Here is a 24,905-nt window from a genome sequence, read left to right on the forward strand (position 1 = left end):
TATGTTACCATGTCTATACAGATGAGCTGAGAACTCTGCCTTATAGTACATTACTATGTTACTATGTCTACACTGATGAGCTGAAAACTCTGCCTTACAGTACATTACTATGTTACCATGTCTATACAGATGAGCTGAGAACTCTGCCTTATAGTACATTACTATGTTACCATGTCTACAATCATGAGCTGAGAACTCTGCCTTACAGTACATTACTTTATTACCATGTCTACAATGATGAGCTGAAAACTCTTCCCTACAGTACATTACTATGTTACCATGTCTACACTGATGAGCTGAGAACTCTGCCTTACAGTACATTACTATGTTACTGTGTCTACACTGATGTGCTGAGAACTCTGCCTTACAGTAAATAACTATATTACACGTCTACACTAATGAGTTGAGAACCCTGCCTTACAATACATTACTATCTTACCATGTCTACACTGAGGGGATGAGAACTCTGGCTTACAGTACATTACTATGTTACCATGTCTACACTAATAAGCTGAGAACTCTGCCTTATAGTACACTACTATATTACTGTGTCTACACTGATGAGCTGAGAACTCTGCCTTATAGTACATGACTACGTTACCATGTCTAGACTGATGAGCTGAGAACTCTGCCTTATAGTACATTACTATGTTACTGTGTCTACAGTACATTACTATGTTACAGTGTCTACACTGAGGAGCTGAGAACTCTGCTTTACGGAACATTACTATGTTACCATATCTACAGTGATGAGTTGAGAACTCTGCCTTACTTATAACAACTTTATAAGTCCTATCAATAAAAATTTGAAAAACAGAATGTGAAGATAAAATGTTACCATGTCTACATTGATGAGCTGAGAACTATGCCTTATAGTACATTACTATGTTACCATGTCTACACTGATGAGCTGAGAACTCTGCCTAACAGTACATTACTATGTTACCATGTCTACATTGATGAGTTGAGAACTCTGCCTTACAGTACATTACTATGTTACTGTCTACACTGATGAGTTAAAAACTCTGCCTTACAGTTTATTGCTATGTTGCCATGTCTATACTGATGAGCTGAGAACTCTGCCTTACAGTACATTACTATGTTACTGTGTCTACACTGATGTGCTGAGAACTCTGCCTTACAGTAAATAACTATTTTACATGTCTATACTGATGAGGTGAGAACCCTGCCTTACAGTATATTACTATCTTACCATGTCTACACTGAGGGGCTGAGAACTCTGGCTTACAGTACATTACTATGTTACCATGTCTACACTAATAAGCTGAGAACTCTGCGTTACTATATTACTGTGTATACACTGATGAGCTGAGAACTCTGCCTTATAGTACATTACTATGTTACTGTGTCTACAGTACATTACTATGTTACAGTGTCTACACTGAGAAGCTGAGAACTCTGCTTTACGGTACATTACTATGTTACCATATCTACAGTAATGAGTTGAGAACTCTGCCTTACAGTACATTACTATGTTACTGTGTCTACAGTACATTACTATGTTACTGTGTCTACACTGATGAACTGAGAACTCTGCCTTACAGTACATTACTATGTTACCATGTCTACACCTATGTGCTGAGAATTCTGCCTTACAGTACATTACTATGTTACCGTGTCTACACTGATAAGTTGAGAACTCTGCCTTACAGTACATTGCTATGTTACCATGTCTACACTGATGAGCTGAGAACTCTGCCTTACAGTACATTGCTATGTCACCATGTCTACACTGATGAGTTGAGAACTCTACCTTACAGTACATTACTATGTTACTGTGTCTACAGTACATTACTATGTTACTGTGTCTACACTGATGAGATGAGAACTCTGCCTTATAGTACATTACTATGTTACCATGTCTACACTGATGAGCTGAGAACTCTGCCTTACAGTACATTACTATGTTACCGTGTCTACACTGATGAGCTGAGAACTCTGCCTTACAGAACATTACTATGTTACCATGTCTACACTGATGAGCTGAGAACTCTGCCTTACAGTACATTACTATGTTAGTGTGTCTGCACTGATGAACTGAGAACTTTGCCTTACAGTACATTACTATGTTATCATGTCTACACTTATGAGCTGAGAACTCTGCCGTACAGTACATCACTATGTTACCATGTCTACACTGACGAGCTGAGAACTCCGCCGTACAGTACATTACTATGTTACCATGTCTGCACTGATGAGCAGAGAACTCTGCCTTACAGTACATTACTATGTTACCATGTCTACACTTATGAGCTGAGAACTCTGCCTTGCAGTACATCACTATGTTACCATGTCTACACTGATGAGCTAAAAACCCTGCTTACGGTACATTATTATGTTACCATGTCTAGAGTGATGCACTGAGAACTCTGCCTTACAGTACATTACTATTTTACTGTGTCTACAGTACATTACTATGTTACCATGTCTACACTGATAAGCTGAGAACTCTGACTTACAGTATATTACTATGTTACCATGTCTACACTGATGAGCTGAGAACTCTGACTTACAGTACATTACTATGTTACCATGTCTTCATCTATGGGCTGAGAACATTACCTTACTGTACATTACTATGTTACCATGTCTATACAGATGAGCTGAGAACTCTGCCTTATAGTACATTACTATGTTACTATGTCTACACTGATGAGCTGAAAACTATGCCTTATAGTACATTACTATGTTACCATGTCTATACAGATGAGCTGAGAACTCTGCCTTATAGTACATTACTATGTTACCATGTCTACACTCATGAGCTGAGAACTCTGCCTTACAGTACATTACTATGTTACCATGTCTACACTCATGAGCTGAGAACTCTGCCTTACAGTACATTATTATGTTACTGTGTCTACACTGATGAGCTGACAACTCTGCCTTACAGTACATTACTTTGTTACCATGTCTACAATGACGAGTTGAAAACTCTTCCCTACAGTACATTACTATGTTACCATGTCTACATTGATAAGCTGAGAACTATGCCTTACAGTACATTACTATGTTACCATGTCTACACTGATGAGCTGAGAACTCTGCCTTACAGTACCTTACTATGTTACTGGATTTACACTGATGTGCTGAGAACTCTGCCTTACAGTAAATAACTATATTACATGTCTACACTAATGAGTTGAGAACCCTGCCTTACAGTACATTACTATCTTACCATGTCTACACTGAGGGGCTGAGAACTCTAGCTTATAGTACATTACTATGTTACCATGTCTACACTAATAAGCTGAGAACTCTGCCTTATAGTACACTACTATATTACTGTGTCTACACTGATGAGCTGAGAACTCTGCCTTATAGTACATGACTACGTTACCATGTCTACACTGATGAGCTGAGAACTCTGCCTTATAGTACATTACTATGTTACTGTGTCTACAGTACATTACTATGTTATAGTGTCTACACTGAGGAGCTGAGAACTCTGCTTTACGGTACATTACTATGTTACCATATCTACAGTGATGAGTTGAGAACTCTGCCTTACGTATAACAACTTTATAAGTCCTAACAATAAAAATTTGCAAAACAGAATGTGAAGATAAAATGTTACCATGTCTACATTGATGAGCTGAGAACTATGCCTTATAGTACATTACTATGTTACCATGTCTACACTGATGAGCTGAGAACTCTGCCTAACAGTACATTACTATGTTACCATGTCTACACTGATGAGCTGAGAACTCTGCCTAACAGTACATTACTATGTTGCCATGTCTACATTGATGAGCTGAGAACTCTGCCTTACAGTACATTACTATGTTACTGTCTACACTGATGAGTTAAGAACTCTGCCTTACAGTTTATTGCTATGTTACCATGTCTATACTGATGAGCTGAGAACTCTGCCTTACAGTACATTACTATGTTACTGTGTCTACACTGATCTGCTGAGAACTCTGCCTTACAGTAAATAACTATATTACATGTCTACACTGATGAGGTGAGAACCCTGCCTTACAGTATATTACTATCTTACCATGTCTACACTGAGGGGCTCAGAACTCTGGCTTACAGTACATTACTATGTTACCATGTCTACACTAATAAGCTGAGAACTCTGCCTTACTATATTACTGTGTCTACACTGATGAGCTGAGAACTCTGCCTTATAGTACATTACTACGTTACCGTGTCTACACTGATGAGCTGAGAACTCTGCCTTACGGTACGTTACTATGTTACCATGTCTACAGTGATGAGCTGAGAACTCTGCCTTATAGTACATTACTATGTTACTGTGTCTACAGTACATTACTTTGTTACTGTGTCTACACTGATGAACTGAGAACTCTGCCTTACAGTACATTACTATGTTACCACGTCTACACCTATGTGCTGAGAATTCTGCCTTACAGTACATTACTATGTTACCGTGTCTTCACTGACAAGCTGAGAACTCTGCCTTCCAGTACATTGCTATGTTACTGTGTCTACTCTGATGAGCTGAGAACTCTGCCTTACAGTACATTACTATGTTACTGTGTCTACAGTACATTACTATGTTACTGTGTCTACACTGATGAGATGAGAACTCTGCCTTATAGTACATTTCTATGTTACCATGTCTACACTGATGAGCTGAGAACTCTGCCTTACAGTACATTACTATGTTATCATGTCTACACTGATGAGCTGAGAACTCTGCCTTACAGAACATTACTATGTTACCATGTCTACACTGATGAGCTGAGAACTCTGCCTTACAGTACATTACTATGTTACCATGTCTACACGTATGTGCTGAGAATTCTGCCTTACAGTACATTACTATGTTATTATGTCTACACTGGTGAGCTGAGAACTCTGCCTTACAGTACATTACTATGTTACTGTGTCTACACTTATGAGCTGAGAACTCTATCTTACAGTACATTACTATGTTACTGTGTCTACACTTATGAGCTGAGAACGCTAACTTACAGTACATTACTATTTTACTGTGTCTACACTGATAAGCTGAGAACTCTGCCATACAGTACATTACTGTGTTATCGTGTCTACGCTGATGGGCTGAGAACTCTGCCTTACAGTACATTACTATGTTACTGCGTCTACACTGATAAACTGAGAACTCTCCCATACAGTACATTACTATGTTATCGTGTCTACGCTGATGAATTGAGAACTCTGCCTTACAGTACATTACTATGTTACCATGTCTGCACTGATGAGCTGAGAACTCTGCCTTACAGAACATTATTATGTTACCATGTCTACACTGATAAGTTGAGAACTCTGCCTTACAGTACATTGCTATGTTACCATGTCTACACTGATGAGTTGAGAACTCTGCCTTACAGAACATTATTATGTTACCATGTCTACACTGATAAGTTGAGAACTCTGCCTTACAGTACATTGCTATGTTACCATGTCTACACTGATGAGTTGAGAACTCTGCCTTACAGAACATTATTATGTTACCATGTCTACACTGATAAGTTGAGAACTCTGCCTTACAGTACATTACTATGTTACCATGTCTGCACTGATGAGCTGAGAACTCTGCCTTACAGAACATTATTATGTTACCATGTCTACACTGATGAGCTGAGAACTCTGCCTTATGGTACATTACTATGTTACCATGTCTACACTGATGAGTGTGTAGAGTAGAGTACAAAACTTCAACTGAACTCAAAGAAAGCACTTTACATAATTTGTATGTACATACCTCCTGGCAACAATATACCCACTTTAGAAGCCTTTCTCAACTGGGCATCCACAACTTACCCCCAAGAAACTGTAATTCTTGGTGACTTCAACATAGACTGGAATAGTATTAATGCTGAAAATCCTACTTCTCACATTAACCTCTATAGTTTCTCCCAAACCATGACCTCAACCACAAGAATCAATAAACCTAATAATAAAGACAGCATTCTTGACTGGATACTTATAAACAAAGACAAACAATTTTATGATGTAGGAACCCTGCCAGATGATATCAGTGACCACTGTCTGACTTATATTACTAGACACAAAATTGAATTTTCAAATCTCCCAAACACTAGAAAAGTTCGCTCAACCAAACACTTTAACATAGATTTATTTCAAGCTGAACTAAATTCATGTAACTGGAACCCCTTAAAAACACTTCCTCTGGACAACGCAGTATTATACTTTAATACTACCTTCCTATCCATTCTTAATAAACATGCCCCAGAACGTACTGTCAGAATGAAACCACACACTGCACCCTGGCTCTCTAAAGAAACCAAAACCTTAATCCATTCCAGAAATAAAGTATGGGCTTCATGGAGACACCATAGAAATAACCCAGATCTTATCCACTTCCGTCAGCTTAGAAATCTTTCAAAAAAAGCAATTATTACTGACAAAAAAACTATTACTGTAGACTCCAACAAACAAACCATAACAACCCCAAACAGTTCTGGTCTTCCATTAATAAATTCCTTTCCCCAGGAACCACCAAAACTCCAACCCCCCTTAACGCTGACCCAGACAACCCCCACCAAACTGCTAATACTTTTAACTCTTTCTTTATTGACTCTATCCAAACCCTAGCCAAACAAATGAACAACTGTGTCTCCCCTCCTAGTATCCCTAAGGACCCATCTTATAACTTTACACTACAACCTATCCCCACATCATTTATCTACAGACTTCTTAACAAACTTAAACCTGGTACTCCTTCTGCAGACAATCTCCCATCTCTCTACCTCCAAAGGGCTGCCAAAGTGATTGCATACCCTATATCCATACTCATAAATAGAACAATCCAAGAAGGAACCATCCCTGAGATCTGGAAAGTTTCCCATATTATTCCATTACATAAAGGGGGTAACTCTATCGACCACTCTAACTACAGACCAATTGCTCTCCTTTCCCCAATAGCAAAATTATGGAAAAATGTATTCACCAGCAACTCCTACAGCATCTCACCCTGCACAACATAATAGCAAACTGTCAACATGGTTTTAGACCTCATCACAGTACTACTACTGCTCTCTTATCCTTTGTAGAAACCATCAATAAGAATCGCAATAACAACCTTCTCTCTTCTGCTCTCTTTATTGACCTCTCCAAAGCATTCGACATGGTCAACCATTCCACCTTAATTAACATACTTGAATCCCTCTCCTTTGACAACCTTGCCACTAAATGGTTCAAAGCATACCTAAGCAACAGGCAACAAGCAGTCCTATGTGGCAATCAACTCTCTTCTCTCCTACCCATAAACATTGGTGTCCCTCAAGGCTCTATTCTTGGGCCACTTCTATTCTCCCTTTTCATTAATGATCTCCACTCTGCTATCCCTCAAGCTACCTGCATTCAATATGCAGATGACTCTACCCTTATCTGCTCTGGTACCTCTCCTTCTGAACTCTGCTCACGTACTCAAATGATCTTCAATGCAGTTGAAACATGGTTCTATAAATGTTCCCTCTTACTAAATGCCAAAAAAACTAAACTTCTACTCTTTACTCCCACCACCCGATCCCCTTCCTTACACTTCACCATTACCTCTAATAATGCTACGGCTATCACACCCGATCCTACAACAAAACTGTTAGGAATAACCATTGACAATAATCTCTCTTTTGATCAACACATTAACAACACCATTAAATCAGTCAACAGAAAAATAGGATCCCTATACAGAATTAAACCCTTCCTAACTGAATCTGCTAGAGCCAAGATTGCCCACTCCCATCTATTGTCAACACTTCTCTACGCTTCACCTATATTTACCAACCTTAAGAAAACCAACCTCAATAAACTCACTATATGCTACAATAGCATCGCCCGCTTCGCCACTAGCAACCCCTTCAGAACCCACCACTGTAATAACCTGAAACATCTTGGCTGGCTGGAATTCCAAAACCTTCTGCTCATCACCCAACTAAACATTGCCCACAAAATACTGTACCAGCCTACAAACACCCCCATACTCTCAGAACTTTTAATACCTTACAATAATCTTAACTCCCTTCGTTCTTCTAGGAAACTTATGGCTAAATTAACAAAGTCCAATAACTCAGCTGGTGACTCTCTTTTTTCTAGTACAGTAGGAAGGAACTGGAACCTACTACCCAGTGACATAACACTAATCTCATCACTACCCAGTGACATAACACTAACCTCATCACTACCCAGTGACATAACACTAATCTCATCACTACCCAGTGACATAACACTAACCTCATCACTACCCAGTGACATAACACTAACCTCATCACTGCCCAGTGACATAACACTAACCTCATCACTGCCCAGTGACATAACACTAATCTCATCACTACCCAGTGACATAACACTAACCTCATCACTACCCAGTGACATAACACTAATCTCATCACTACCCAGTGACATAACACTAACCTCATCACTACCCAGTGACATAACACTAACCTCATCACTGCCCAGTGACATAACACTAACCTCATCACTGCCCAGTGACATAACACTAACCTCATCACTGCCCAGTGACATAACACTAACCTCATCACTGCCCAGTGACATAACACTAACCTCATCACTGCCCAGTGACATAACACTAACCTCATCACTGCCCAGTGACATAACACTAACCTCATCACTGCCCAGTGACATAACACTAACCTCATCACTGCCCAGTGACATAACACTAATCTCATCACTACCCAGTGACATAACACTAACCTCATCACTGCCCAGTGACATAACACTAACCTCATCACTGCCCAGTGACATAACACTAACCTCATCACTGCCCAGTGACATAACACTAACCTCATCACTGCCCAGTGACATAACACTAATCTCATCACTACCCAGTGACATAACACTAACCTCATCACTACCCAGTGACATAACACTAATCTCATCACTGCCCAGTGACATAACACTAACCTCATCACTACCCAGTGACATAACACTAATCTCATCACTACCCAGTGACATAACACTAACCTCATCACTGCCCAGTGACATAACACTAACCTCATCACTGCCCAGTGACATAACACTAACCTCATCACTGCCCAGTGACATAACACTAACCTCATCACTGCCCAGTGACATAACACTAACCTCATCACTACCCAGTGACATAACACTAATCTCATCACTGCCCAGTGACATAACACTAACCTCATCACTGCCCAGTGACATAACACTAACCTCATCACTGCCCAGTGACATAACACTAACCTCATCACTGCCCAGTGACATAACACTAACCTCATCACTGCCCAGTGACATAACACTAACCTCATCACTGCCCAGTGACATAACACTAACCTCATCACTGCCCAGTGACATAACACTAATCTCATCACTACCCAGTGACATAACACTAACCTCATCACTACCCAGTGACATAACACTAATCTCATCACTGCCCAGTGACATAACACTAACCTCATCACTGCCCAGTGACATAACACTAACCTCATCACTGCCCAGTGACATAACACTAACCTCATCACTGCCCAGTGACATAACACTAACCTCATCACTGCCCAGTGACATAACACTAATCTCATCACTACCCAGTGACATAACACTAACCTCATCACTGCCCAGTGACATAACACTAATCTCATCACTACCCAGTGACATAACACTAACCTCATCACTGCCCAGTGACATAACACTAATCTCATCACTGCCCAGTGACATAACACTAACCTCATCACTACCCAGTGACATAACACTAACCTCATCACTGCCCAGTGACATAACACTAACCTCATCACTGCCCAGTGACATAACACTAATCTCATCACTACCCAGTGACATAACACTAACCTCATCACCAGTGACATAACACTAATCTCATCACTACCCAGTGACATAACACTAACCTCATCACTACCCAGTGACATAACACTAACCTCATCACTGCCCAGTGACATAACACTAACCTCATCACTGCCCAGTGACATAACACTAATCTCATCACTGCCCAGTGACATAACACTAACCTCATCACTGCCCAGTGACATAACACTAACCTCATCACTGCCCAGTGACATAACACTAACCTCATCACTGCCCAGTGACATAACACTAATCTCATCACTGCCCAGTGACATAACACTAACCTCATCACTGCCCAGTGACATAACACTAACCTCATCACTGCCCAGTGACATAACACTAACCTCATCACTGCCCAGTGACATAACACTAATCTCATCACTGCCCAGTGACATAACACTAACCTCATCACTGCCCCTCTTCAAACAAAGAATAAAAGAACACTTGAAAAGTCACTGGCTCTGTTCCTGCACTAAACCTGACTAAATTTCTACCCCACTCTATCTCCTTACTACCCCCATATCTCTCTCCCTCTTCGCTGAACAACTATCCCTTCTCTCACTTACTTCTCTCCCTCTTCTCTGAAAGTCTGCTTAATCCTTTCATATCCTTTCTTTTTACTTGACTCTTACTTTTTCTCCCACTTCCTCTCCCTACCACCTTTCCCTGATTTATGCTTCTCAGTAGTTTAGTTTGTTTATAGGAAATGATATCTCTTCCTACTTGTAAATAGTTTTTGTATACTAACGTTTTTATTGTCTCTACATTTATCCTGGTGATTTTCTTGTACATTACTTCTAATGTATGTTTTTTGTATATCTTGTGGAGCTTTTCTCCCTGGGCCTCTACTGAAAATGGAAATAATTCCAGCTAGACTAGCCCGGTCAACAAATGTAAAATAAAAATAAAATAAAAATGAGCTGAGAACTCTGCCTTACGGTACGTTACTATGTTACCATGTCTACAGTGATGAGCTGAGAACTCTGCCTTGCAGTACATTACTATGTTACCATGTCTGCACTGATGAGCAGAGAACTCTGCCTTACAGTACATTACTATGTTACCATGTCCACGTTTCAGTCTAGTCCTTTTTTGGGATGTCATTTGCCAAATCAATTGTTTATCATCTTTCCATGTACAGAGTAGAGCTGCTTACTTTCTCTTAGTCTTTCAGTTAACTGTGCTTGTGTTTCGCTTCATAGATATCTTTTGAAAAAACTTACAGTAAAAAAATGTGTGGTTCTGTTGCCATACAGCATGTAGTTACATGCAGGCTGTTTACTGACCAGTAGCAACCTTCAGTGATACTAGTGACATAACATAAATCATTACCGAAGACTCCTTTATAGTACAAAGCACTTTTCTTAACTCACTACTGACTTCTGGAATTTACTGGTATAATCTTATTTTTCATCTTTGTCATAACAAAATGAGTTTCTCTTGACTGACCTGTTTTAATATGCACTTTTCAGATCCTTACGTGAAGATCCATTTAATGCAGAACGGTAAGCGGCTGAAGAAGAAGAAGACAACCATTAAGAAGAACACCCTGAACCCGTATTATAATGAGTCCTTCAGCTTTGAGGTACCCTTTGAGCAAATACAGGTGAGAACTTGCAGACGTTTAAAGCACCATGTTGTACTCTCCAGTATTTTTGTCTGGGTTACATACATTTTAAACTCTCTAAATCACCATCCTCTGCAGCCCCATCATATGCTATCTCAAAATGTACCTCATCCCTAGTGCTGCTATGCCACATGGGTAACACATCTCCATGGAAGGAGCTGCCCAAAAAGCCACTATTTAACTCAGGGAACCACATGACTTTGGGAGCTTTGGAGAAATACATAACTTTTTGCATGACTGGATTTTTTCTGGACTGCCTGTCTGCCTCTAATCACAGGGCAGACACAATCAGATTACCAACAGGATGGCTCTGTTCTGATTCTTCCAACTTACAGTACTGTCTGTGATCACCTAGGTAACAATGTTGTAATCTGTGATCACCTAGGTAACAACATTGTAAGAAAGACTAGACTCCCACCTTTTGTAGTGGAGACAGCATCCGCAGGATCCCATGCTTTTTCCATAAGTGCTATAGTAATGCATATTGCTTCATGAGCCTGGATCACTGGTATTGTCCAAGGATATATTTAGTTGTCCATTAATGGCAATGACAGTAACTCCCTGATATACACCAAGATATGGACACTGAAAGACAGCCCAACCTGAAGACGGAACATATAATACAAGTAATGGTTCACGTTAAACAAAGTTTGCTCTTTTTGTGATAAATGCTCAGTCATCCTAGGCTAATTAAGATCTCCTTTACATTTATTTTTTTCAATCAGTTAAGCTGAGGTTGCCCAAAGACACTTCTTAGATTGTGTATGCTCTACTATTGTCTATATATTGTCAACCAGCTATGAATACCTTTACCCAGGCCATGGCCTCCAAATGGTCACTCTTGATTAGCGCACTATCTAGTAAACAAATACAAACAGCTCATACAAGAAGCACAACAGGCCAAGACTGACATACCACTAAAATCTTCTTTAAAGTCACACACACACACACACACACACACACACACACACACACACACACACACACACACACACACACACACTCAAATTATATTAATGTATTTAGAAATAATGTATAAAGAGATCGATGAATAAAACACAACCAGCTACACCACAACATGCTGAGTTTACTGTATAGTTCAGTGGTTACCATAAAATCAACAACTTATAAATAGGGCTATACAATGATTGACCTTTAACCCACATACTAGACATTTTATCTCTAGAGCACATGACAGTAGTTTGGTTCTGGTGGTGGGATATTAGTCCTGCTTTAAATTCTGATTTATTCAATTAATTTCTTAAATTGCTTGTCAAAGTTACTGAAATGGATAATGCCACCTCAGCGCCATATTAAACTAATTAACGGTACATGCTGGCATTTTCAGGGAGAAGGACCTATCAGTCTAGAACAGGAGGCAGCTGAGAACATTAAAGACTCGAGTGGTAAATAATCTAGAAAAAAATGTGAAGAAGCAAAGAGTACCTGCTCCTTCAAAGAGAAAGGGGATTCCAAGTACAATAGTGGTTTTCAAAAATCAGTCTTGGACAAACTGCTCAGAGGTGACCTGTGTCTGGCATACAAGGCTATCTCAGACCCAGCCTTGATGGAGTTGCTGCATAGCCATAAGTCAAAATCCACTTGGGCAACCTGCACGCAAGGCCTCAACCTGGTCTGTGACATTAATAGAACTTGTTGGCAGGATAGATTTGTGTCCCTGAGACACCCCCATCTGTGGAATACACTCCCTCTTCATGTTAAGCAGAGTACCTCTCTAGCTCTCTTTAAGAGGAACTTGGACAACTGGATGGGAAACAGAAAATACACCCATGGGATCCCACCTGTGTTCCTGTTGGACAGGGGAAACAGGTGCTGACTTTGTCAAAACACGGGCAAAATTCTTGGCTAGGCTTATAAGGGCCTCCTGGCCAATAGCCTAGTATCATCCTACGAGCCTATGAACCTATGAAATGCCAGGTTAAGGCAGGTGTTAATGTAGTAGGAGCTCCAGGCCTGCCTTCTAAAAAAGGACCCCTTACAGGATGCATTTTTATACTTATCTCCAAACCTCTCAACCTCTTAGAGCAAGAAATCTGGACCACACCATAAATAATAGTGGGACAAAGGCCATAAATAGGGACCCTTTTTAAATACTGCTTTTACAAACTTAGAAAGTTGAAGAAATATTCACAGACTGAGATAAATATGCCACTGGAAAAGCAGAATCCAAATGTAAAACAAAACGGCCAACGGAATGATGCACTAGCTGAAGATAAAAACTTGTTTTATTACCAAACAAATAAAATAGGTAAGCACTTTCACTTTTACTTCATTAGACCATATACACAGAGAGAAGAGCAGCCTTTACTTATAGGCAGTCCAATTACTAAGCAACCAATCACATGCCAAGGGTCACAGTTAAAGAAGAAAGACATAATAAAACCACAGCTTGTGTAAAATTGTATAAATATCTGCAGAAACTGCATACAGAAAACATGCATACAAAGAGAAATTCAACATGCAGAAAAACATCAATGTCATAAAACAAACACATAGAGACAAAAATATAAAAACATAAATAAGCAAAAAATATAAAAAAGTCTTTTAACTCCTAAGACTACGTCCCTTCAGAATGGGTCTAAGTGGGACTTTCTCGTTAAGCCCACTACCCTGATCAGTTCTCAGTCTTATCATCCGTCTAACCTCCCTGATTTTGGTTCGATTCCTGATGTCACCACCTCTAATGCTGGGATAAAGTCTGTCAGTAACCGTGAACCTGAAGGCGTGTCTGTTAGTATTGATCACATGGTTAGAGAGGGCATTGGTGGTAGAGGCACAGCGTATGTTATTTACGTGAGGCACAGCGTATGGTATACAAGTGTTCTCTAATTCTGTCCCTCAAGGTTCTTTCAGTTTTCCCAACATAAAATGCTTTGCAGAGCATGCAATAAGCAAGGTAAATGACATGCATAGTCATACAGGTAGCCCCTATCCTAAAACTAAACCTATGACCAGTGTCAGGGTGCTCAAAGCACCCACTTCTGTCTATGAAACTGCAAAAGTTGCAATTACCACAGGGTGTCGTAGTCCCTTCAGTCCCACTCACATCATGCTTGTAACTGTCCGGATAGCACAACAACCTCTTCAAGTTCTTCTTGTTCTTGTAAAGGAATCTAGGTGTGTCACCTACTATTCTTTAAATACTGGGGTCAGTGGTTAACAAGCCCCAGTTTTTCCTAATGATGTTCATAGTCATTCTGGAATCTGTGGTATAGCTAAGTGGAACTGGTACAACAAGTAATGGACGTGCATTGTCCCCATCCTGTTCAGAAAAATATGTTTTCGCTATATTGGCCATAAGGGGGAGGGTTAGTACCGCATCAACCTCTCCTTCCTTATAACCTCTATCCATTAGCCTACCCCTTAGCTGAGTAAGTTCCCGAATGAAACCTTCTTCTGCCCCATTTAATCTAGAGGCTTGAACCACTGACCCTTCACTATGTTTCTAAACACATGAGGAGGGTGCATACTGCGTCTGTGGAGCAAAGAGTTCCTATAACATGGATTTCTATAAATTCTTGTGCACAATGACCCATATCCTTCTCTGTTTATAAGTATATCTAGGAATTCAATTCCGTGCCTCTGAATATGTCAAAGAAACCTTAATAAAACTGGTGGTCAGATTTAGGTCATGATGGAACTCAATCAGGTCCTCAACCCCACCTGTCCAAATAAAAAACAAATAATCTACAAATCTATGATAAAATGGAATATACAGTTGAAAGATAGAGGTGGGAAAAAAAAACATTCCTCCTCCCAGCATGCCATAACCATGTTGGCATAACTGTTGGCAGTGGACATGCCCATTGTTATGCCATCCTTTTGTTGGTAGTAGATTCTATCAAATACAAAAACGTTCTTCTCAAGGACTAATCTCATACTGAGTTGTAATAACTCAAGTAGGGCTTGGTCATAACTGCTGTACTTATTAAGATACCTCTCAACATATGACAGCCCACTGCAGTTAGGAATCATTGTAAAGAGGGACTGTACGTCCATCATCAGTAGGAAGTACCTCCTACTAAGGGGCTGTGCCTTAATGAAGTTAAACAGGTTCCAAAGGAATTGTTTGGAATCCTTGAGTACAATTTGAGTTTTATCCAGAATGGGAAGCAAGTGTTTCTCTACATAAATGGAAAAGGGTTCGGTACCCCAACCCCGACCAGCCACAATTGGCCTCATTGGTGGTTCATAGGTTCATAGGTTCATACTAGATAGAAACAACTCTGATCCAAAACAATACCAAAACAGCAAAATCTTCAGAAGTCAGGAATCGAAAAACAGGAACCAAAGTCAAATCCAAAAGCAAATTCTTTATTCTCCAGCGCCTTGGTGTAACCACCTTTCAAGAGTATACATTCTCACTGAAAGAATGGATATATATATATATACTCATAGCAATTAATTAAACAATTATGTTCAAAAAAGTTTTAAAGCAGACACCTCCAGTTTATTTCATTATTCAGTCCACAAGGTGTCATTGTATTGTATTTCAAAATAAAAATACTTTCCTTATATTGTAAGTTATATTTCAAAGCATTTTCATCATTACAAAGACATTTCACACTTTCTAAAACTGTTCCTGTTAAAAATGAAGCATCACTATTATGATAAACACTAAAATGTGTGGCAATAAATTTATTTTCCCTTTTATGTCTTATGTCTCTAATGTGCTCACCTAACCTAATACGAAACTCTCTTTTAGTTTCACCTATATAATATAATCCACAGGGACAGTGTAAAGCATACACAACTCCCTTACTTCTACAGGTAAAACTATCTCTTACTGTGAACCTAATGTTGTTAATATAATTAAATGTTCTAACTATATTCCTACAAACACTGCATCTACTGCAACATCTTGTACCAAATTCACTTAGTGGTCTTGGTAAACAAAATTTTGGCATTACAAATTTACCATGTACCACCATATCTTTCAAATTTCTTCCCCTTTTATAGGAGAATAAAGGTTTTTGTGGCAAAATTTGCATCAACACCTTGTCTTTCACTAAAAATTTCCAAAAATGTTCCACTACATCCTTTATGTCTCCACTTTTTACATTATATGTAGAGACAAAATAAATATCCTTACAAGTTTTATCACTGGTTGCCAGATGATATTTCTTATAATGGTGATATTCACCCTTATTGCATTTATTCCTTACCATATTATTCTCCTTTTTTACCTTCATAAGGGCATTTTCTAAAATATTCACACTGTACCCTCTTTTCAAAAACATATTATATGTGATATCCCATTCCCTTTGTAGATTTTCTTGTGTGTTACATAATCTAGATACCCTTGCCAATTCCCCATAAGGGAGAGCTTCCAAAGTATGTACAGGATGGCAACTAGATGCATGAAGGTATTGATTACCATCTATAAACTTCCTATGTATATTTGATATAATTTTACCATGTTCTGTACCCTCCAAAACAAGATCCAAGAATATTACTTTATTTCCCTTCTGTATTCCATCAAATTCTAACCCAAATGGGTTACCATGTATGTCTGTCAAAAATTCATTAACTGAATCAAAACCACCATCACAAATAAAAATCAAATCATCTATGTAACTAAAATAAAATAACACATTACATTTCATAAAATGTAACTCAAATAGAAATTTCCTTCAAAAAAATTCATAAACAAATTGGCATACATGGGGGCAAAAGCTGCCCCCATTGCTGTACCTTGTTTCTGCCGATACAAAACATCATTAAAAATAAAATAATTATTCTTTAAACAGAAATCCAACAAATCTACTATGAAATCAACAGAAGGGTTGTCTTTTAAAGAAGATCTCACTGCATTGAGGCCATCATCATGTCTAATAGAGGTATATAGACTTTTAACATCCATAACCAACCAATACATTTTGTTGTTCCAAGAAATAGAGGATATTTTGTTTAAAAATTCCATATTATCTTTGATGTAAACTGGAGATTTAACTACATATGGTAAAAATATTCTATGTAAAATCAAACCAGTGTTATGTAGGAAATAGTTGCAGGCTGAAATAATGGGTCGACCTGGGGGGTTATGTAAGTTCTTATGTATTTTTGGTAAACAAAAGAATACAGCTAGGTCCTTTCTATCATTGTCTAACCTATTCCTCACATCCTTCTCTGTAAAAACCCCCAGCCTGACTCCCCTGTCCAACATGTGTTTAAATTTTGTAACAGCCTTTTGATAATGAATCATATTGCTTCTTTCATATGTTGTTTCATCCTGCAAATGATTCATACACATCTCAAAATATTGCACAAGGCTCATTATAACAATTTTGTTTCCCTTATCGGAAGGTTTGATAATAATATCCTTCCTGTCACATAATTCTTTATTAACAACATTAGGTTCACAGTAAGAGATAGTTTTACCTGTAGAAGTAAGGGAGTTGTGTATGCTTTACACTGTCCCTGTGGATTATATTATATAGGTGAAATTAAAAGAGAGTTTCGCATTAGGTTAGGTGAGCACATTAGAGATATAAGACATAAAAGGGAAAATAAATTTATTGCCACACATTTTAGTGTTTATCATAATAGTGATGCTTCATTTTTAACAGGAACAGTTTTAGAAAGTGTGAAATGTCTTTGTAATGATGAAAATGCTTTGAAATATAACTTACAATATAAGGAAAGTATTTTTATTTTGAAATACAATACAATGACACCTTGTGGACTGAATAATGAAATAAACTGGAGGTGTCTGCTTTAAAAATTTTTTGAACATAATTGTTTAATTAATTGCTATGAGTATATATATATATATCCATTCTTTCAGTGAGAATGTATACTCTTGAAAGGTGGTTAGACCGAGGCGCTGGAGAATAAAGAATTTGCTTTTGGATTTGACTTTGGTTCTTGTTTTTCGATTCCTGACTTCTGAAGATTTTGCTGTTTTGGTATTGTTTTGGATCAGTGTTGTTTCTATCTGAAGGTGTGTGGAGTGGAGTTTGTATAATCATAGGTTCATACTAGGCTATCTGCCCTAGGGCATTTATAAGCCTAGCCAGAATGTGTTTGGCTTTCGCCACCCATTTAAATTTATTTTGCTATGCCCTTTTTCGAGGTTAGTATACGGTGCCTCTGTCTAACAGTGACACAGAAGTGATACCCGGGGTAAACCTACGATCTCCCATCCACTCATCAAGATTCCTCTTGAAGAGAGTCAGTGAGGGACTCTGCCTAACCTGGACTGGGATTTTATTCCAGAGTGAAGGGAGCCTCTGGGTTATGAAAATGTCCCTCCAGCATGTCCTATTTATTTCAGTGCTGAGGTTCAAGTCTCTCGAGCGCGTAGCTCGATAGGATTTGGATTTTCTGAGGTGCAGCATGTCCATTAATTCCAGGTTTGACATGGCTTTATACGTCAGGCACAGATCGCCTCTGAACAGGTGGTATGCCACTGAGTAGAGCTGGAGTTTCTTTAACCGGGCAGCATATGGCATCTGTTTGAGCCCTTTGATCCTCTTGGTGAGGTACTTTTGGGGTCTTTCCAGTTGCTGCAGGTGTCTGGTAAGGTACATCCCAAAAGGGGCATTGTACTCAATTATGGGCCTGATGAGGGATGAGTAAAGAGGCATGATGACCTCCCCTGATCTAGATGTGAATCCCTTCATGATTAGTTGAGCTATATAAAATGTTTTTCTAACCACTTTGGCCACATGGTTGTCAAATGAGAGACTGCTATCAACTTGGGTCCCCAGGTCCCTAATTACTTCTTCTGTACTTAATGGATTACCACCTATGTGGTAATTTGTGGGCACTTTGTTTTTGCCAAAGGAGATGACTATACACTTTTTGGCATTTAGCTTGAGGCCATGGTTCTGGCACCAGTTGTCTGTTTCTATGAGGCCCTTTTGGAGGATGCTTGTGTTGGCTGGAGAGTCGATTATGGCACCCAGTTTGCAGTCATCTGTGAACTTGGTCAGCCACAGTCCTTCCATGTTGGCCTGTACCTCCGAGAAATATATACCGAACAAGAGAGGTCCCAGGGCTGAGCCTTGTGGGACACCACTTGTAACTGGTTTGGAGTCTGACATGGCTCCAGCTATTCTAACCATGTGGGTTCTGTCCTTGAGCCGGTTTAAGGCTATCCTTGTGGACTTCAGGCAAACCCTGTATAACAGGGATCAGGGGCACATTGACCAAAAATAATTATAAATATAATGCCTGTCATTAGTTTCTGAGTTCAATCCTCAATGAGTTGCCAATAATTTGCCAGAAAATCCAAATTTTATGAGAAGCAGAATAAAAGTATGAATCAAAAATCTGGACATTTTGCGAAAATCTGGGAAGTTGAGAGGTATATAACAAGAACTATCAAAAGACAGCAAATATGGCATGGATGTAAAATAAAACAAAAAACTTTACTGTGACTTTCGCATTGGTCATCCAACTCTTCAGCAGACACTGAAATAGCAAAACAAACATTCTGTTGTTTGAAAAACTAGAGCACCAATCAAAACATGGGAGCTTCCATACATCATAACAAAGCAGCATACAATATACATTATAAAAATTTTATTTAAAATAAATAAAAGCTCTGCTTCAGCTGGAATTACATAAAACATAGATCATATTCACTCTCATAACTGTTAATATAAATATATATGTAAATGTGAAAAGATAAAATGACATATTGTCCAAATATAAAGTAGCCAAAAAAGTATTCATGAGCCAAAGTTCAAACAATAATCACTTCAAAGTGTCCTATTACCATGATCAAAATGTTCTGATTAAAAATATGCAGAAATAAGGTCAACGCATTTATCACAAAAATAAAATTGTTCAAACAAAGGCACATGCGTCAATAAGACATCGCTAAACGAATGGAACTTCCTAGCCTCTGTCAGCATCATCATATGAGCATAAACTACAGTAAGTGAACTCACATTGTCGCATTAGAAAACATACCTAAAATAAAGTTGGTTGAGTAGTCCAGTAAAACCAACTTTTGAATAATTCTCTGTGTCACATCACTAGAAAGTAACCACAATTTACTAATTCACATACCAGCCAATCAAGAAGCAAATAATGAACCACATGATCTTAAATTTAAACATACAATCACAAGAAACAAAAAATATGACATAGTGCAAGAATAATAAAATCTTTAGCTGAAGATAACAACTTTATAAGTCCTAACAATAAAAATTTGCAAAACAGAATGTGAAGATAAAATATTTAGACCAAAACACCTACAGCAATAAAATAGCATTATGTAAGCTAATGAGGCTTATGAACATTAAATAGCCAAAAAGAACTTATGAGTGTTAAATAACCAAAAAATAATCATAAGACAAGCAATTCCATGCAAATACTTCATCAAAGATGTTCAAGGTGTCCTATTTCCGTACTCACATATCCTGTGCTTAAATAAAATCAGCAATTTTTTTACTAAGAAGCTGCAAAATCAAAGTAATTAAGCCAAAGCACATATTGCAGTAAGACATCACGGAATAAAATAAAAGTTCCTAGCCTATGTCAGTATCATCGTGAGCTATAGTAAAATACGCCCACAAGCTGCATTTAAAACATGCCTAAAATAAAGGTTATCGGAATGTTGAGAGGTATGCTTATCTCTGTACCCATGCCTTTCAGCTGTCCAATACTCCAGAAAAAAATGAAAGTTATGTACTTACCATAACACTAGATCCATGTTGTTTTGTTCTGTCTGGCTCAGTAGATGGGTTTCCAGATCTGACTGGATACAATCTCGGCGCCTTTTTCAAAAGCTTCGATCCAGGGCTCTGCCTCCTTCACTACCTGTAATTCCCCTGAGTCCCAAGGATAAGCTCAGATTGAGCAAATGCCTGTTTGCACCTAGTACTTTACTTGATGGACACAGCATAGACTTGCTAACCTATGAAATAGGATATGGATGGTAAAAACATCTCCAGGCTGACAACAAGACAAGGCACTGGTTAAGCTTAATTATCAGTCAAGGAGCATAAAATGACAATTTAGAAAGGGGACAGCAGGACGAATTGTTGAGCTGGATGGAGTATGACAGCGTGGATCTAGAATTATTGTTAGCATATAACTTTCATATCCGATGTTGTCTTTTCTGTTCAATTCACCAGATGGGACAGATTCCCCAGCTACCACAGAACCCTCTGAGGTCTCATGGAATGATATCATGAAGTATAGTGAAGCCAAACAATGTACAGGATCTAGTTTATAATGTGACACAAAATTATGAATTGTAGATCGAGTAGCTGCAGCACAGCTCTCGTCTACCAGTACTCTGTAAGTAGTGCAGGTAGCGACTGCCCTAGTTGAGTGACCACTGAGTTTGTATGGGAATGTTAATCCCATTTCCTTATAAACAAAAGTAAGGCATTCAGAGAAGCCCCTAGTACATTCACTTTAGAAACTCCTTAATCCAATTTTGCTTTTGAAAAGGGGAGAAAAAGCTGGTCTGATTTGCTAATGGCTTTGGTACAATGTAGGTAAAATCACAGTTGACAATGAAAACCCATCAAAAGTAAAGTATATGCTCATTTGTTTGAAAAGATTTGGAAGAAAACTAGTCGATTAATCATTTGGCTAAGATTTGCTTCCAATGCTACTTTAGGAAGAAAGTAAGGATTTTTCCATAGTGAAACCCAGTCCTTATGAAAAATCAGGTAACAGGACAATACTTGCAACTCTGAGATCCTTCTAGATGAGGTCGCTGCTACTAGAAAATTTTTTTTCCAAGACAGAAGGTTTAGATCTGATGAAGATGCTGGTTCAAAGGGAGACCTGATTAGGGCTTGAATCATGACTGTAATACTCCATGGAAGAACTGGATCTGTAATGGGGGAAGAGTCTGAGGAGAAATGCTCCCTTCAAAAAAGCCTTGGAAATTTTTAAAAAAGGCAATAGAGGTTTGGTTTTGTCTGACATTAAAATTAGATATAGCTGATAACTGTACTTTGATGGTCGACAAGCTGGCACCTTGCTGAAACAAACTTATCAAACAATGTAAAATAGAAGGTAATGGTGCAGAAAAGTTATCTAGACCTTTAGGACACCCAGATAGTAAATCTCTTCCATTTGGTAATGTAAACTTTCCTAGTAACAGTTTTTTGTGATGGGGACAAAATGTGTATGTCTCTGTCCTTCACTGGAATTGGAGGAACCATGTGGTCACTTTCAGAGTTTTTATGTCTTGGTGAGGCTGAGCAAATGGGTGTAGTAGAGGGTCTGGACATGGATAAAGCACCAAGGGAAATTGTTTGAGGCCACAGAAAGGAGAGCCATACCTGCTGGGGCCAAAAAGAGGCAATCAGAATCACTGTTGCCTTGCACCTCATAGCTTTCAGAAGAAACTTGGTTATCAGTGTGTACAGGAGACCTGTAGGCCAATTGTGAACCAGAGCATCCTTCAGTGACTGCCCCTCTGGGTGAATCAGGAAAAGTAGCTGCTGCACTTGTTCAGGTGGGAGGCAAAAAAGCTGTAGCAAGGCTGATCCCTATGACTGAAAATTATAGTTACCATTGAGTCATTGAGGGACCACTCATGAGGCAGAAGAATAGACCTGCTCAGTGAGTCCACCAAAACACTGGACGTCCCCAGGATGTGCATTGCCACCTGAAAGCATTGAGACGACATTGCCAGTGCTACACTCTCATAGCTTCCTGGCATAATGAATATGAATGGGTCCCCTTGCTTGTTGATATGCCAGACCACTTACTTATTGTCCATCTGTATGGATATCACACCCTTGGAAAGAGAGAACCCTGGAATGTCTGCAATGCTAGGAGGATCACCCTTATATCCAAGACATTGATATGAAGACCAGACTCTGACCATATGCCTTGAACCATCTCACCTTCATAATGCCCCCTCCACCCCAGAAGAGAATTGTGCATGGTCACAGTGGCTGTCAGGGATGGGAGAGTAAAAGGTCAACCCCATGTGACTATCGGGGGGGACTCAACCACCAATAAATATGGTTCCTGAAAACTGATGTGAGATGCACTGGGAACTGAAATACCTGGTGTAACATCGACCATTGTATGGATAGCATCCACTGTAGAACCCTTATGTAAAATCTTTCCTGAGGTGCTAACATGATAGGTGCAGCCATCAATCCCAGTAAACATGGTATCAATCATGTTGGGGGATTTGAATGAGACAGGACCTCAGATGCTAGTACAATGAGGACTCTCAGCTCCAGAAGCCTGCAATTTGAGATGTTAACTCTAGGTGGCACCCTAAGAACACTATTGTCTGTGACAGTGTTGACTGGCATTCGGTTACATTGATCATTATTCCCAAGTGCGGAGCTAAGTGGATCAAGAACTCCCTGCACTGAATGAGTAGATCCCTGGCTGATGCAGTGAGGAGCCAGTCATCTAAGTAGGTGACCATCCCAAAACCCTTTACCCTTAGATCCTGAGACAACTGCCATACATTTGGTAAACAAGCTGGGGTCCAGGGGGAGGCCAAAAGGCACTGCCTGTATTGGAAATGACTGGCTCACAGCTGGAACATGGAAATCTCCCCTGAGCAACCTCACTATATTGATATGGTAGTAGGCATTCTGAAGATCTATTGAACACATGGACTGCACCATGACTATCAAGAACGTCATCTGCTTCACAAGTTGGTTGAAGTGGCTTAGGTCCAGAATAGGCCTTAAGTCTCCTGTCTTTTTCAAAACCAAAAAGAAACCTTGAATAGACTCTGGATCCTTGCTGGTCTGGTGGGACCTCCTTGATGACTTATTTTTCTAAAAGCTTTGCTTCCTCTACTGTTGCCAGTTCCCTCTGACTGGTTTAAACACTGGGGATTCTCTTTTTTTTGTTTTGGAGAAAAAGCAAAGGGAATAATATAACCTCTTGTGACTATCTTCTGCACCCATAAATCTTGAGTGATTGTTAACCAGGCATGAGAGTGCAGGGATAAGCACCCCCCCCCCCAACTAGCTTCAGAGTGCAGCAGTCAGGCAACCCTTCAGGAATGCTGAAAGGGCATCTTAGTAAAGGTACCTGAAACCCTTCATTCTGGGGCAACATTTATTTAAGTCATTCTCCCTCTACCCCTGGGGTCTGTCAGCAGAAGCATCTTGACTAAAACCTGTGTCTTTTGCAACCATAGTTTTTTCCCACCCTTCTGGTTCAGGGGGTGGAAAAGAGTATGCCTACAGCAGAGAGGGTCTTGACATCATTTTCACTTCAGGTAAGCATGTCTTTTACCTTGAGTCCTAAAAAGTGTTGAACCATCAAAAGTAACATGAATGAAGGATGCCTTGAAAATGAAGTTGCAGAGATGCATCCAGGCATGCTGATGAACAGCAATGCCAGTGCCCGCCACACTCAGTATACCATCAGCTGAATTTAAAAGCCGATGCATGGACATGGTGGACATAGGTAGATAGCTGTGACTCCACAGTTTTTTTTTTTTTTATTTTAGCAGGCAGCTTGCCTGAGAGGGATT

At 39.3% G+C, this 24,905-nt stretch overlaps 1 protein-coding gene across 1 annotated transcript in view; it reads left to right on the plus strand.

Annotated features, from left to right (window-relative positions):
* LOC122791315 (synaptotagmin-1-like) overlaps window positions 1–24,905 on the plus strand; it is a 1,919,109-nt gene that overhangs the window by 1,828,778 nt on the left and 65,426 nt on the right. Inside the window, exon 9 of the mRNA XM_044059019.1 lies at window positions 11,292–11,425. Within this exon, the coding sequence (XP_043914954.1) occupies window positions 11,292–11,425 (134 nt within the window). The remainder of the gene's footprint in view (window positions 1–11,291; window positions 11,426–24,905) is intronic.

The sequence above is a fragment of the Protopterus annectens genome, chromosome 17.part0, assembly GCF_019279795.1.
Source record: "Protopterus annectens isolate FY-2018-M chromosome 17.part0, PAN1.0, whole genome shotgun sequence".
Lineage (NCBI taxonomy): Eukaryota > Metazoa > Chordata > Ceratodontiformes > Protopteridae > Protopterus > Protopterus annectens.